The 15,650-nt window shown below is 39.2% G+C and overlaps 1 protein-coding gene and 1 long non-coding RNA gene across 19 annotated transcripts in view; one reads left to right on the plus strand and one right to left on the minus strand.

The window, feature by feature from the left end:
• nedd4l (NEDD4 like E3 ubiquitin protein ligase) overlaps positions 1-12,133 on the plus strand; it is a 533,566-nt gene extending 521,433 nt beyond the window's left edge. For all 15 annotated transcript variants that reach the window (XM_069924007.1, XM_069924003.1, XM_069924006.1 and 12 more), the window contains 3 exons: positions 2,114-2,210; positions 5,395-5,467; positions 10,065-12,133. In XM_069924007.1, the coding sequence (XP_069780108.1) occupies positions 2,114-2,210; positions 5,395-5,467; positions 10,065-10,167 (273 nt within the window). In that variant the 3' untranslated portion in view covers positions 10,168-12,133. The remainder of the gene's footprint in view (positions 1-2,113; positions 2,211-5,394; positions 5,468-10,064) is intronic.
• Positions 1-15,650, minus strand: part of LOC138757142 (uncharacterized) — a 74,374-nt gene that overhangs the window by 7,311 nt on the left and 51,413 nt on the right. For 3 of the 4 annotated variants that reach the window (XR_011353366.1, XR_011353369.1, XR_011353368.1), the window contains one exon: positions 4,996-5,202. This is a non-coding gene — a long non-coding RNA (uncharacterized lncRNA). The remainder of the gene's footprint in view (positions 1-4,995; positions 5,203-15,650) is intronic. The other variant, XR_011353367.1, reaches the window with a different exon arrangement.

Raw genomic sequence — 15,650 nt, forward strand, 5'->3', positions numbered from 1 at the left:
AAGAGGCTTGAAACAGCTTTCTTTTTTTTCGTAAATAATTTATTGTGAATAAAATATTGGCAAAAAAAATTGTGCTGCCAATGTAGCAATAAACTAAATCGGGGCTTCCCAAACTTTTTAGTTCATGGAGCCTTTTGGGGAGCACTTGGAAAATGCGGAACACCAATCGTCAATTACAGTTTAAAAGACCTGATATATACTCAAGCACAGTAAAAAAAAAAGTAAATAAATTCACCTGTAGTGGATTAACATCCACCTGAGCCCAAGGCTAAGCTTTAGTAAGGCCTACCCTGACCTTGCTCCATCACGGGCCCATGCCACCCTGCTTCACCTCACTCCCCACCACAGCCCCTGCCACCCCTCGCTGCTCCTCACTCCCAGCCACAGCTTATGCCGCCCCCGCTGTGGCCCAGGCCACCCCCACAGCCCTTCGCTCCCCGCTGCGGCCCAATCTGCCCCTACTGCTCCTCAGTCCCCACTGCGGCCCAGGCTACCCCTTGGTCTCTGGCATGGCCCAGGCTACTCCCACCAGATCAGACTCCACCTGCCATGCACCCCTCCTGTTGTTCATTTACTGCAGGTGACAGGCTGGATACCAGTATTTTGGAGCCCCCCTCCTCACACACACTTCAAATCTTCAAGTAGCCACCGCCAGGTCCCAGAAACCACCTTGTGCATCACCCCGGCAACAGCGCGGCACTGACTCCGGCCCACAGTCACTGGCTTCACCCGCGCAGATCATCACTTCTTCCACGGAACCCCTACAATTTACCACGGAACCCCTGGGTTCTGGAGAATCCAGTTTGGGAAATGCCGAACTAAATTAAAACTTGTCTAATTATTGAATTTATGAGATGCTTGAAATTGTTCTTGGCCAGATCTTCAGCTCACTTAGGAGATGAGAATTTTTTAAAGGGAGTATAAGATGTTTCCATTTCTTAAGGTATTTGTGTTTTTGTAAATATTTGTGGCATTATTTTAAATATAAATTTCATGCAGCAATGGCTCATTTTTGTTGGGCCTAAATTGGGCTAGATGTATCTGTGTCTGTTGACAAGACCAGGTTAAAAACAACTGATTGTGATTAGATAGGTCTTTTGTTCAGTTTACTCGCTGATTACTATTTGTTTGTCAAGTCTTACCACACTTCACTAACTGGATATCTCAGACTGGCATTGCAATTTTCTTTTCCCTGCTTCCTTAACTAAAGTCATGGCTCAATGAAAGAGCACCTATTTCAAACATATCTAGCTTTTATTGTAAACAGTTACTTATGGAAAATAGTGGCTCTACATGGTCACAGTTGCAATTGTTTTGATCTTTCAAATGCATCAAATTCCTGACCTCATGTGGAATGATAGAATGTACTAAAAACCATTCCCCCAGTTGTGCCTTTGCAGGTTTTCTAAAAGAACTATTCATTATTTCCCTGAAGTCTTCTCAATATTCAGATGTTTTCCTTCTGAATTATCAAATCTATTTCCAGTCATAGTTCACAGACTAATGTTGCCATTGGTTCTTTTGCAAATTACTTAACGGATAAGGTTAGCTTGAGGGGTTCCCTTTGAAATCCTGAAAGCTTATCTCTTACAACATGCATTGCATTCTTTACTGACCTAAATTTGCTCCTGGTTATATTCCCCTCCGAGAAACTTTGCATTTGTTTCTGGGAGTCTGTGATTTTTCATTTGATTGTTGGTATTCATTGACAAGTGTTTGTAGTCAAGATCAATGTGCTGGACACCCTAGTGATCTTTAAGAATGGGAAGGAATTCTCACTGCTCACACTAACCATCCGAGACTCTCAAATTTATGAACAATATTTATTTAATAATTTGTATGTATGAATACTTGTCCTGCATATGTTTTGTTTGTATGTGTGGTATGTCTGGCTGTGTGTCTGCATGTTTTGCAATGAGGACTGGAGAACACTGTTTCATCGGGTTAGACTTGTGCCATCAGATGATAATAAATTCAGAGCTGAATCAGTCAGGGAAGTGTTAGGCTCATCAGTTATAGCAATGGTTTGTTTGTATTTTTCTGGTCCTTTTTAAAAATACTTTGCTAATAATTTGTTAATAATTCACTTCACTCAGTATCTATTTCTGTCCAGGCAGTGCTCCTGATGGATGCTGAGAAACGTATTCGACTTCTACAGTTTGTCACTGGAACCTCAAGAGTGCCCATGAATGGGTTTGCAGAACTATATGGTGTGTATCTGTATTACTTGTGTACAAGCTTAATGGTCAAATTTAAATATTTGACTTAATTTTAAACATTTTTAAAGTAGAAAATTTTGTTGAAAAATGTCTGACATTTTCCCAAATAGCCTTCCAAGAAAAAATATCACTGGACAACAATTCTTTTTTCAAAGGGCTGCTTCCTGAAAACAAAATAGGAGATTTTGATAGACAACTTCAAGCTGAACTCAAAGATAATGTCAGATTTTCTGTATCATGTAGGAATTTGAATCTCATAATGATGCTGATACATTGCATTAGTTCAACTGACCTAAAAATGCTTTGCCGCTGATTTTCATTTGTACTCAGCATCTGATGCCTCTCATGTCAGTGTCCAGCTTTGATGGATTCCATTTGCCCTGATATTGCTTTTTCATGGTCGCAATGCCCTGGTGAAACCTTTCACCATGTTTGTCACTGACTGTAAGAAGGTCCAAGTGTAAATGGAGAAAATGAACTTTCAGTGACATGTTGCACTTAATGCTTGAAGCATGTTGTCAGTCAGCTGGAATGTAATTTGGTGCTCTGTAGTTGCCAACAAAATTTTCAACAACATCTGTAAATGCCTTCCATGCATGCCCAGCCCTAAGACTGCATTTGCATAGCACCTGTGCTGGACTGACCAAAACAGCTTGCTTTGTGGCAATATACTAGTAGGCTTAAAATATGAAAAATAGATCATATCTAAAAAAACTGCGTGTGTATATATATCTATGCCACAACTTGATAGGAATATTTTAAGTTGATTTTCATGATCACCAGTCCAAAATCCATAAAATTCACCCAAAAGTGTTCAAGAAGCAAAATCTTCATTGTCCAGTGCGTTCAAACTTATTTTTGTTTCAGAAAAATAATTTCTGGAAAATTGATGGTGATGGAGCAAAGCCATGGCAATTCCCAGAGCCGTAACGGCATTAGTTCCTTTCCCTTCCTTATTTCCCTGTCGCCCTGCAATTTGTTATTTTCTCACATTCCCGTGAATGTAATTCTCAGTAAAGCTGCATTTGGAGGAAACTTGCAGGGATTATTTGTTTTCCCATGCAAATTCCCTTTAACATGATTGGAGCGGGAGGTTCCCCAAGTTATTGTAGCCCTGATGCTGAAGTACAATATAAATATTAGGTAGTGGGTTCCTTAAGTTTTATCCCAGTATTTCTTAGTGTGCTGATGGGATGGAAATAAAGGTTTGAAAGTATTTACATTCTAGAACGTGGAGGTCACAGATTTGGTTGAAATTAACAAAGTCTTGGCAAGTTGCAATATCACAGAGAAATCATTGTGGTCTCTATTGATTGTCTTTTTCCCTAAATTTCTATACTATTATAAAAAAGTATTGGCATCGGTGTTCGAATCCTGCACTGTCTGTAAGGAGTTTGTACATTCCCCTGTGTCTGCAAGGGTTTTCCCTGGGATCACCAGTTTCTTCCCACTATTCAAAATGTACCGAGAGTTGTAGAGCAATTAGGTGTAATTGGGTGGCACAAGTTCATGGGCCAAAGAAGCCTATTACCGTGCTTATGTCTAAATTTTTAAAAATTTACATTTAAAATGTAAGAAGCTTAATAAGGTCCCTTGCTGAGAGACAACTCACAGAGATGGAAATCCATGTGTACACTGTCAGAATACTTGTTGGTCATTCGCAGTCTCTTCGACGGCAGGAAAATAGTAACTCCGACTAATGCCCTTTCATAGAACTATAGAGCACTGCAGGGCAGAAACAGGCCCCTTCAGCCCTTCTAGTCTGTGCTGAACCAATTTTTTTTTGCGTAGTCCCACTGATTTGCACCCAGTCCTTAGCCCTCCATATCTCTCCCATCCATGTACTTGTCCAAATTCTTCTTAAATGTTAGAATTGAGCCCGCATTCACCACCTCATCTGCCAGCTCATTCCACACTCCCACCACTCTGTGTGGAAAAAGTTCCCCATCGTGTTCCCCTTATCCTTTCCCCTTTCACTTTTAACCCATGTCCTCTGGTTTTTATCTCACCCACCCTCAGTGGAAAAAGCCTACCTACATTTACTCTGTCTATCCCCCTCTTAATTTTAAATACCTCTATCAAATCTTCCCTCATTCTTCTACGCTCCAGGGAATAAAGTCCTAACATGTTTAACCTTTCCCTGTAACTCATTTCCTGAACTCCGGGCAACATCTTAGTAAACCTTCTCTCCACTCTTTCAATCTTATTGATATCTTTCCTGTAGTTTGGTGACTAAAACTGCACACAACACTCCAAATTTGGCCTCATCAATGTCTTATTCAACTTTAATATAACATCCCAACTCCCACACTCAATACTTTGCTTTATAAAGGCCAATATGCCAAAAGTTCTCTTTACAACTCTATCTACCTGTGACGCCACATTCAGGGAATTATGTATCTGTATTCCCAGATCCCTCTGTCCTACCACATTCCTCAGTGCCCTACCATTCACCTCGTACATCATTTCTTGGTTTGTCCTTCCAAAATGCATTAAATTCCATCTGCAATTTTTCACCCCATTTTTCCAGCTACAGGTCCCTTTCTAACAGGAAATATTAACCCTCACCTTAATTAAGTGTGTAGTGAAACAGGAAAATGTTATTGAGACCATTAGCGCCATGGCAATTCCCAGAAGAGTAATGACATTAGTTCTGTTCTCCATTTTGTTTCCCTGTGGCATTTTTTCTTTTTTTTCTAGCACACATCTGTGAATTTTGACACTTTTTGCAGTTAATCTTCATGAGGAGGTAACTTACAGTAGATAATTAACTTACCAGCGAGTCTCATGGGCGCATCCCATGAAGGGATGAAAGGAACATCCCATGGTCATGAAGGGAATTTTGAAACTCCACACAGACAGTAGCCAAGGTCAGAATCAAATTTTTATCCTTGGAGCTGTGAGGAAGCATCACTAACTGCTGCACCACTCGATCCGCCCATGCCACTGATGTCAGTGATGCTGCTCTTGTGCCGAGTCCCTGCTAATGCAAGTAACGTGAATCAGACCTGGAATCTTCCTGGCATTTATAACTCATTACTCAGCAAATAAATGTCTACTGATTTGAGATATTTATGCATTTTGTTTTAATATTATGAATATTAATATATATATATTAATTTATGAAACAAAGCATCTTAAAGACTGACACTTTATGTTTTGATGATTTACACAGGTTCCAATGGTCCCCAGCTGTTTACAATAGAACAGTGGGGAACTCCAGAAAAGTTACCAAGAGCTCACACGTGGTAAGCACACTAAATGTTTAAACGTTAATCATTTCTCTGAAAAAATGAATATTAAATCCTGAATTTGTTTAGGAGTTCTACGTCAGCACCTTTCTGTAAGAACACCTGTGGCTACATATCAGAAGTATAGAATTATCTAGAAATCAGAAGACACCTTATCCGACTGCTCCTCCACTGGAGTTTGAGTCTGGCAGAGGTTCCGGATGGTACTGAACTGAAGGCCCTTAGCATTGCAACTGTTTTGTCTAGCTATGGCCCATTAAAATAGTCAGTGACCTTCATCAAAAGTTTAATTAACCAATATTTAACATTTTGGAGTCAGAGATTTTCAATAGAATGGAAACAATCAAACTGGTCCAAGCTGAACAGTCAGATACCTTAACTGGTCCAATTTGTTTGCATTTGGTCCACATCCCTGTGAACCTTTTCCTATCCATGTTGAAATGTCTTTGAACAATGCAGTTCCTCTTACTCTGGCAACTTGTTCCACATACCTACTGTTCTCTCTGAGTACATTCAATCACTGCTACCCCAAAATAAGGAAGACCTACTGTTCGTTCCTGAAACCGCATTTTGACAGGTTGGATCATCTGCCTGTGCTCCTTCTGTTCATGCAGACAGAGCCAAAAAAGAGAGGATTCAGAGATCAGGACAGCTAGAAGGTGGTCACAGGAGGCTGAAGAATGGTTACAGGACTTCCTCAAGTCAACGGATTAGGTGGTGTTAAAGGACTCAGCTGAGAATCTGAACAGACTATCAAAAGAGCTGTGGATGAGTAGGTCCCCACCAAATCATTCAGGGTTTTCCCCAACCAGAAGCTCAAGACGATCAATGAAATCCAGAACCTGCTGAGAGCCAGATCACAGACATTTAAGTCTGGAGATCCAGATCATTTCAGAAGGAGCAGATATGACCTGCAGAAAGCTATCTCCCAGGCAAAGTGGAAACAAGATTAGATTCAACTTTGTGCCAAGTGCAAACGCAAAGCCAATGAGATGCAAAAAGCATCTAACCAGAAGTATAAAGAAGTATAAAAGTTACTATTTTCATATAACTGTGAATAAAAGCAAGCGCCCCAGCAAACAAGTGTAAAAGTACGGACAGTAAAATATGGGTGCAATACTACTCAGCACTGTGATGAAAAAGGGACACCCAACAGCTGTGGCAGGGCCATAACTGGTGAAGTAGCAGATGGCAAAGCTTAGATCTCAGAGGAACTCAATGCCTTCTTTGCCCGATTTGACCTCCCTTCCGCACCCCCATGTCCCCTGATGATCCCATCCTGCCCGTATCTGAGGATGATACCTGAGGAGAGTGAATCCTAGGGAAGCATCTTCCCAAATGAAGTGCCTGCCTGAATACTACAAATCTGTGCTGATCAACTTACCAAAGTATTCACGGATGTCTTCAATATCTCACTCCAGCAGGGCATGGTATCCACTTGTTTCAAACAGGCATCAATCAAGAAGAGTGCAGTAACTTGCCTTAATCACTTTTGTCCAGTAGCATTTATGTCCACAGTGATTAAGTCATTTGAAACATATCAGCTCCCGTGTGAGTGGTGACATGGATACAATTCAGTTCGCCTATCGAAGCAACAGGTCAACGGGTGATGCCATCTCACTGGGCCTACACAAAGCCCTGGAACACCTGGACAGCAAAGATGCACTCACCAGGATCCTCTCTATCAACTACAGTTCAGCATTTAACACCATCATCCCCTCAAAACTGATGAGCAAACTCCAAGACATGGAACTCAACGCCTAGGCCACAATCAGTGAGGATTGGTAAGAGCATCTCCTCCACAATCTCCATCAGTACCAGAACACCACAGGCTGCATTCTTAGCCCCCTGCTCTACTCACTTTACAACTACAACTGTGTAGCTTGGTACGACAAAAACACCATCTTCAAATTTGATGACAATACCATAGTAGAGGGTTGTATAAAGAAAGGTGATGAGTCAGCATAGAGGAGGGAGATTGAAAACTTGACTGAATGGTGCATTAACAACAGCCTTGCGCTCAATGTCACCAAAACTAAGGAGCTGACTATTGACTTCAGGGAGGGAAGGCCAGAGGTGTACAATCCAGTGATCATTGAGGTGAAGAGAATGATCAAATTTAAGTTCTTTGGAGCCAGTATCTCAAAAGATCTTTCCTGGACACAGCATACTAATAGCATCGTGAAGAAAGCATGTTATCGCCTCTATTTCATCAGAAGTTGACGGAGGTTTGGTATGATACCAGAAACCCTGGCAAATTTCTACAGATGTGTAGTGGAAAGTGTGTTGACCTGCTACACCACAGTCTGGTGTGGGAACACCAGTACCCCTATATGTAAAGCCCTCCAAAAGATAGTTGACACAGTCCAGGACATCACAGGCAAAACCCTCCCCACTATCGAGTACATCTACAGAGAATGCTGCCATCGGAGAGCAGCAGCAATTATCAAGGAGGCATACCACCCACCACATGCTTTTTTTCTCACTGCTGCCATCAGGAATGAGGTATAGCTGCCACAAGACTCACCACCGTGTTCAAAAACAACTGCTACCCCTCCACCATCAGACTCCTCAACAATAAACTCAATCAGGGACTCATTTGAAGACTTTTACTTGTGCACTTTATTGATTTTTTAAAAATTCTCTATATTGCAGTCTGTTTCACAAGATCACAAGATAAAGGAACAGAAGCAGGCCACTAGGCCCATCGAATCTGTTCTGTGATTCTACACTAAACTGAACTATGCTCACACCTAATTCCAATTTCCAGCCTTTTCCCCATATCCCTTAATACCCTTATTAATTAGATACTTAACAATTCCTATTTAAATTCTCCCTATGATCTCTAAATTAAATGTAATGTTGGATATTCGCTCTTACAAAATTTGTATGGGGGGGGGGAACATAAGTACAAAATGTGAAAAACAACAAATTGTGTCCATTTTTATTTTTTGTCACTCAATAGTATTTTCGATATGACTTCACTGCCTCAAATGGATTGGCATTCATAATGGAGTTCATCCTTTACCACATCCGCTCCATTCTGCAGAACTGTGAACAGCCTCAGCATGCAATGCCACTACACTCTTCATCTGTAAGGCACTTTCTCTGAGCTACTGCATTGTGGGGAACTGCAGAAATCCTGGCCAGATCCTTAAAGTAATCTCACAGCCTTTACCTAATTTCCACAAAGTCACCCTCTGAACCCTTACACTGCCTTTCTCCCATGAACATTTATTCTTGAATTTTACCCATTTCCCTGATTTTCCACTTTCCTCATCCATGAGCCTTGGGCATCAGGGAAAATGACTCAGAAATCAAAAGCACAGTAGCACTGCAATGTGAGACATCTATTCTCATGTTCCTGGAGAAGAGAAGTCACGGAAGAGGAGGGGCTCAGCTGTGAATGCGAATTAAATCGATGCTGTGATATCATATCCAAATCATATTGCCCCACACTTCCGAGTGACGAAAAATAAAAATGGACAAAATGTGTTACTTCTGTACAAGCCTTTTCCAATTCCTATCCTCCTCCCCGCTGCTGAATTACCCACCCACCCTATGCAACTCATCTTCTTCCATCAAACCCCTTTGTTTTCTTGCCTCTCTCTCTCTCTTGGTCTGGCATCTGCCAATCCTCTCACTCTGTCTGTCTCACTTCACCTCTTCCAGGTCCTCCAATCCCACATGGTCCTCTGTCCTGCTCTTCCCATCATCTTCACTTGGCTTTGGCTTCTTCTCTTTCTGCATCCCCAATTTTGATGAAGAGTTCCGGTCCAAAACATTGACCGATATTTTTCCCCCATTGATCCTGCTTCAAACTATTCAATTCCTCTGGCAGATTATGTTTAGCTTTAGATTCCAGCCTCTGCAGTCTGTGTCTCCACTGAGTCTGATGTTCACCTGTAGGATTGCATCTCTGCTCATACCATAGGATTCTGAGGAAAGAGAGTTCAAGACACAGAAAATTGTGAAGAAAATGTTTTTATTGGAACACAATACCTGTTTGACCTTTACTAATCAACACTGGTAAATTATACAATTAAGAAAAGAAATTAAAATGTGTAGAAGGTGGGATGTGATAACAAGCAATTATTCCAATCAGGCTGCAGCATTATTCCCTCTCACATAGGAACAAAACAAGAACTTAAGTGGAAAGATGATTCTACCTACTTGAAAAAGGGTAAAGCAATACAGTTAATTTTAGAAAAGATATAATGTTTCCTTACTGGAGTTTATTTCAGATGAAGGGTTTGCATTGGGTGGCATAGTTCTAACAACACTGTTACAACATCAGCAATCAGGACAAAGGTTTGATTCCCATGTTGTCTGTAAGGAGTTTGTGCATTTTCTCCTGGGTTTCCTCTGGCTGCTTCAGTTTCCTCCCACCATTCAAAATGACCCAGGGATTGTTGGCCAATGGGGTATACTTAGGTGGCATGGGCTTGTGGGCCAAAAGGGCCTGTTACTGTACTGTATGTCTAAATTTAACATTAAAATGTTCTGAAAATAGCTTTCTGAAAATAGTGTGCATTTTTTATCAAGATACTACCTTGTAGAAATGTAAAGGTCTGTATTTTTTTCCTGTTTACAGCTTTAACCGCCTTGATTTACCGCCTTATGAATCTTTTGAAGATTTACGAGAAAAGCTACTTTTGGCAGTGGAAAATGCTGAAGGATTTGAAGGAGTCGATTAAATGGCTGCAGTTGTAGTCAACAAGATGCTGCTTATTTTTCTTTTTTATAGATTTAGGAACTTATCCAGTGATATCAGTATAATTGCACATTGACGTTGGTACACGGGACAAATTCTTCCATGCCAATTCCTATTTCAAGTTTCTGGAAGACTGGAAAATTTAAAACTGACTTTCCAGGCAATTGTAATAAGAGAAGAAGAGTGGATGATAATGCGTAGATGAAAAGTTCATTTCAATGGGACAACCACATATTTAAAAAGTTCTTTAAAGACACAATCTAAACATTTTACCAACTTCGTAATGAAAGTGAATGCAAACTCTCACTTTCACAGGTATAGTATTATCACTTTGTTTACTTAATGGACTGCATAATCAGTTATATAGAGATCCTTGTAAAATAATCTATCCAGATAAAAGGCACGATCTGTATAATGGGTTAAAGGTTGGAATTATGTTCACACACAAATAGCAGTACATTAACATTTTCTTGTGAAACATTTGTGCCTCCTTTCCCTGCCAGTCATGATTAAAAGCATGCCAAAAGCATTTTTAAATTATTTGATGATGTAGTTTAACACTTGCCTGAAATGTGAAAACCTAGATCTATATTTTTACTTAACAGTTGTCATCATGTCTCTAAATGGGGTCTTGGAAGCAAATTACAGAGACATGGCTACCAGTTGCTTAGTAAAAGCAAGGTTGTCCATTCAGTATGTATTGAAACGATATCAACATTGAGAGGATGACCAATAATAGCATTCATGGGGTCTTCTATAAAATGTTACCGAAATATTCCTCTCTTTTTAGAACCAGGTGACTTAATTATGATATAGCAACTTATTACAATGTGCCTCCAGCATGCCTGTCTAAGCCCTTATTCTGCTGTTGTGTCCAGGAGTAATAGCTAACTGGACTTGAAATCTCACTGTAACAGATAATGACACAGTGATTCATTGTTATACTGATGACTAAATCTAAAAAAAACTCCATAACATGTGAAACTACTTATGCTCCCATTGCCTTTAAATGCTTTGCTTTTTTCTACAAACTTTTTTTTAGAATTAATTTAACTTTTCAATCATATTTTTATCTCCTGTTAGAAATGTCAGCCTCCCTTCCTGAGCCATTTGTTTACTGTTTTCTTTTGTCTCCCTCCATCCATTTTGGGATTGGGAGTAGCTCTTTTTATTTAGAAAAGCTTCTTGATTTGTCTTATAACAGTCCTTTCAACCCGGTTGTAATCAAAGCAATTGCACACACCTGAAGATTGATTGCTGTGACTAAATGAATGAGAGAAATGCAACGAACCAGGAAGGAATTCTAACAAATGTGACAGCCCTCCTTCCCTTCCTTGACATTTGCAAAATGAAAGATAACCACTACCAATTGACTTTTGAATGACTAATGTGTTGTCTCCTTTCTGCTAGAATTTATGCTGATTTTTAACAAAACGTGTTCTAATATTTAGAAGTCTTGGGGCACTTTATAAATCCCATAACGGTCATGGCTGTTTAATTTTGTTAGGGGTGTACATTTTTAATACTGAGTACAGTTATCCAGTGCAATATCTATCTGTACATTTTTCTACTGTTGATGCCACTACAAAATCCAGCATGGAGTCAAGCAAAGTAAATGTCTGTCTTTCTTTATTAATTTTCAGTATGTCTTTTCCCTTTAAAAGCATTGCACACAATTTCAAAACTCAGCTTAAATATGTAAAGTCTCACCTGAAATCCTTCTATCCCTAGTAAATTCTCAAAAAAATAAACTTTCCATCTGAATGTCACAAGTTGTGTAATTTGTATTTTATGCATATGTGTTGATGTGTGTTGAAAAGTATTTATCTAATTTAGGACAGTGATTAAGTGTGACAAAACCTTTACTCCAGAATGTGTTTGCAGAAACTTTATCAGATTTTTGCTGAGGCCTTTTAGAATGAGAAAATTAAAGATGGGTTGACCTCAAATGTTGACTTGTTTTGCTACTTTTCTTTCTGTAACTGCCTATTTATTTTCTCACAATGAGTAAATTGTTACCTATCATCTACTTAATGTGCACTAAAATTAATATTTGTTTGACAAGATGTAGGAGTTGAATTAGGCCTTCCAGCCCAACGAGTCTACTCCATCATTTGAATCATGGCCGATGTATTTTTCTTCTGAACCCCATTCTCCTGCCTTCTCCCCATAATCTGAAATGCTCTCTACTGTCAACTTCTGATTTAAATATACCTGATGGCTTGGCTTTCACAGCCATCTGTGGCAACAAATTCTGCAGATTCATCACCTTCTGGCTGAAGAAATTCTCTTTGCTTCTGAGGCTGTACCCTCTGGTCCTAAACTCTCTCACTACTAGGGCAACCTGGTTGGCAAAGCGGTTACCGCAACGTCTTTACATAACTGGTGTTCGAATCCCGCACTGCCTGTAAGGAGTTTATACATTCTCCCCATGTCTGCATCGTTTTGTTTTCCGGGGACTCCAGTTTCCTCCCACCTTTTGAAACATACCTGGAGTGTAGGTTAATTGGACACATGGGCCAAAATGGCCTGTTACCGTGCTTTAAATTTTAAAAATTTTAATGTAAATTTAATTTAAAATTGACTGTAAACATCTCCACATCAACTCTATCCAATCCTTTCAATATTCCATGTGTTTAAATGAGATTCCCCCCCCTCCCCCCATTCTTCTAAACTCCAGCGAGTACAGCCATCAAATGGTACATCTCTGTTAATCTACTCATCCACTGGATCATTCTCGTAAACATCCTCTGGGCCCTGTCCAATGCCAGCATGTCCTTCTTTAGATAAAGGGCCAAAAACTGCTCACTATACACCAAATGTGATCACTTTGGACCTCTGCTTTTTCCCATTTAGAAAAGTTTCTATTTCTTCTACCAAAGTGCATGACCATACATTTTTTAGTGCTGTAATCCATATGCCACATCTTTGTCCATTCTCCCAACTTATTCATGTTCCTCTGCAGACTCCTTGCTTCATCAATGCTACACCTGCCCCTCTTCCCACAAACACAGCTAAAAAGCCAACAATTCCAGCATCTAAATTATTTAGATGCAATGTAAAAAGTCGCCAGACCTAACACATGCTAGTCACTGGCAGCCAGCCAGAAAAGGCCCCTTGATTCCCATTCTTTGCCTTCTGCCAGTCAGCCAATGCTCTATCCATGTTAATCATGGGCTCCCATCTTGTTTAGCAGTCTCATGTGCAGCACCTCATCAAAGACCTCAGAAAATTCAAGTTAACAGCATCCACTGACTCTCCTGCAGGTCATGAATCAGGCAATTGGGGATAAGCAATGAATGCTGCCTGTGTCAGCAGCACCTCAGACCTGAAAAATTCATTAAAATTACTGGAACGTCAGTATTGAGATAAATGAGTGTGTTCCATTTCGCTATTTTAAACATGACATGTTTAAACAATATTACAAAGTTGACAATTGTGAACATAAATATAAAAGTTTAAATTTAGAGATACAGCATGGTAACAGGCCCTTCCATCCAATGACCTCACACTGCCCATGTGACCAACAACCTACTAACCCCATATGTCTTTGGAATGTTGGAGGTAACAAGAGCATCTGGAGGAAATCCATGCTAAGGGTGAACGTACAGACTCCTTACGGATAATGGGGAAATTCAGTCTGTGTCACTGAGTGTTAACCACTCATCTGACTGTACTGCCTCTTTTACTTAAATCTCTCAGAAACCATAAAGTTCTGGATAAAACTGATAGAGCAAGCACTACATATGTGGAGAGGCAACATTTTAATCTACTGTGTTGTGGCCTGATGTTATCAGATGCCTCTTCTAACGAATGAGTGGGAAATTTTTCACCCTTCATACTAATAATTGAAATGTTACTTTATGCTCATTTGTTAGTTTAGCCTGATTTTACTTTTGTAAGTCTTTATGTATTAAAAAAAATGAGATATATGTCCTGAAAAGATGTATACTAACTAGATTAGCATCAGCGGTGCCAAAGTTAATGGAAGTTTAATCAAAACTGCAATTAAAAACAAATCTAGAAATTTATAGTGTCCTACCTGGATATTTCAAAATGGCATAGACAGGATAGCAAGCTGGCTACCAAATGGAAGAAATAGTAGACATGCAAATATTGGCAAGCAGCATTGATGTGCTGTAAGAATCAATTGAACTATGGATGGTTCGTTATTTACATGAGTGAGTTGCATTCTGAAATCAAAAGTACAAGTTCAAAGTTTGCAGAATGTGGCGATTTATTGGATATGGTTAACAAAGTAGAAGACAGTAATCAAATATAGAAAGATGGTCAGATTTATGTTGCAATTATGTGACAAATACTATTAATGTAAAGTATAGATTAGTTCAATACAATTTTTTAGATCAGCTGCATTTGACACCATAAAAATTGAATAGAATGAAATCAGATTTATCAGATCAATATTTTAGGTGTAGTGAAGGAACAGGAACTTTCTTGGACTCATCTTGGATATGTCCCAAGGTAATGCCTTTTTTTGGGTGGACTTAGGGAATTTTTTAGAACAAATTACAGGTATTGTATTTCCACAAAACCCAGATTTATTTCTATTGGGAAATATAGAAGGAACAAGCCTTGTTGAAGGGCTCAAGCCCAAAACGTTGGTTATGTATCTTTATCTTTGCTCTATAAAGGACACTGTTTGACCTGCTGAATTTCTCTAGTATTGTATTTTTACTCCAACCATGGTGTCTGCAGACTTTGGTGTTTTACTTTTTGTAGTTATTCAATAATGTTAATTTTACATTACTGTTGAAATGAGAATTACCAGCAACAAGATTAACATTATATATTGTTTTTAGAATCAAAATAATTTTTTGTGTGTTGAGTATAGTAGTTTATCCATATGGAGAATAAGCAATTTAATTAAATTCTGTAATTTTTGCTGCCACAAGATTTGAGCATGGATTTGTTGAAATACCTGAATCTATCTATGAAGAAAACATTCTCTACATAATGATTCACATTAATTAAAATTGAAAAGTGAAAAATTATCAGTGTACATCTTAAAACTAAAACAAAAGTACAGAATATACCAGTAGTTTCCTGGCCTGCTGCAGTTAGGTGTAGCTCCGTTTATTCATGCTCAAAAGCCATCAGTAAATCTTAATGTTAACAATAAGATGTCCAATTTATTGGGCTATCATCAATATTGCCTTGAAAGTTTTTGATTTTGTTTGCACTTTGCACAACTTGCAGTAATGCTGGAGAAACTATTCTATCTAAATTGCAGTGTCAGTGCACAGATTTGACAAAACGAAGTCTTGCTCAAGCAAATCCCAGATTAGCTTCCTTTCAATCCATTGGGTTTGTAGTCCTACATTTGAGAACTTGGGTGACTGTTACCATCTCAATAATTACCAGGAATTCTGATTCAAATGTAACCTTGTGCCATTGTATTACAAGGACATTAATAGTGAATCTTTAATGTGATAAATGGTAATAACT

The sequence above is a fragment of the Narcine bancroftii genome, chromosome 3 (assembly GCF_036971445.1).
Source record: "Narcine bancroftii isolate sNarBan1 chromosome 3, sNarBan1.hap1, whole genome shotgun sequence".
In the NCBI taxonomy this organism is placed as follows: Eukaryota; Metazoa; Chordata; class Chondrichthyes; order Torpediniformes; family Narcinidae; genus Narcine; species Narcine bancroftii.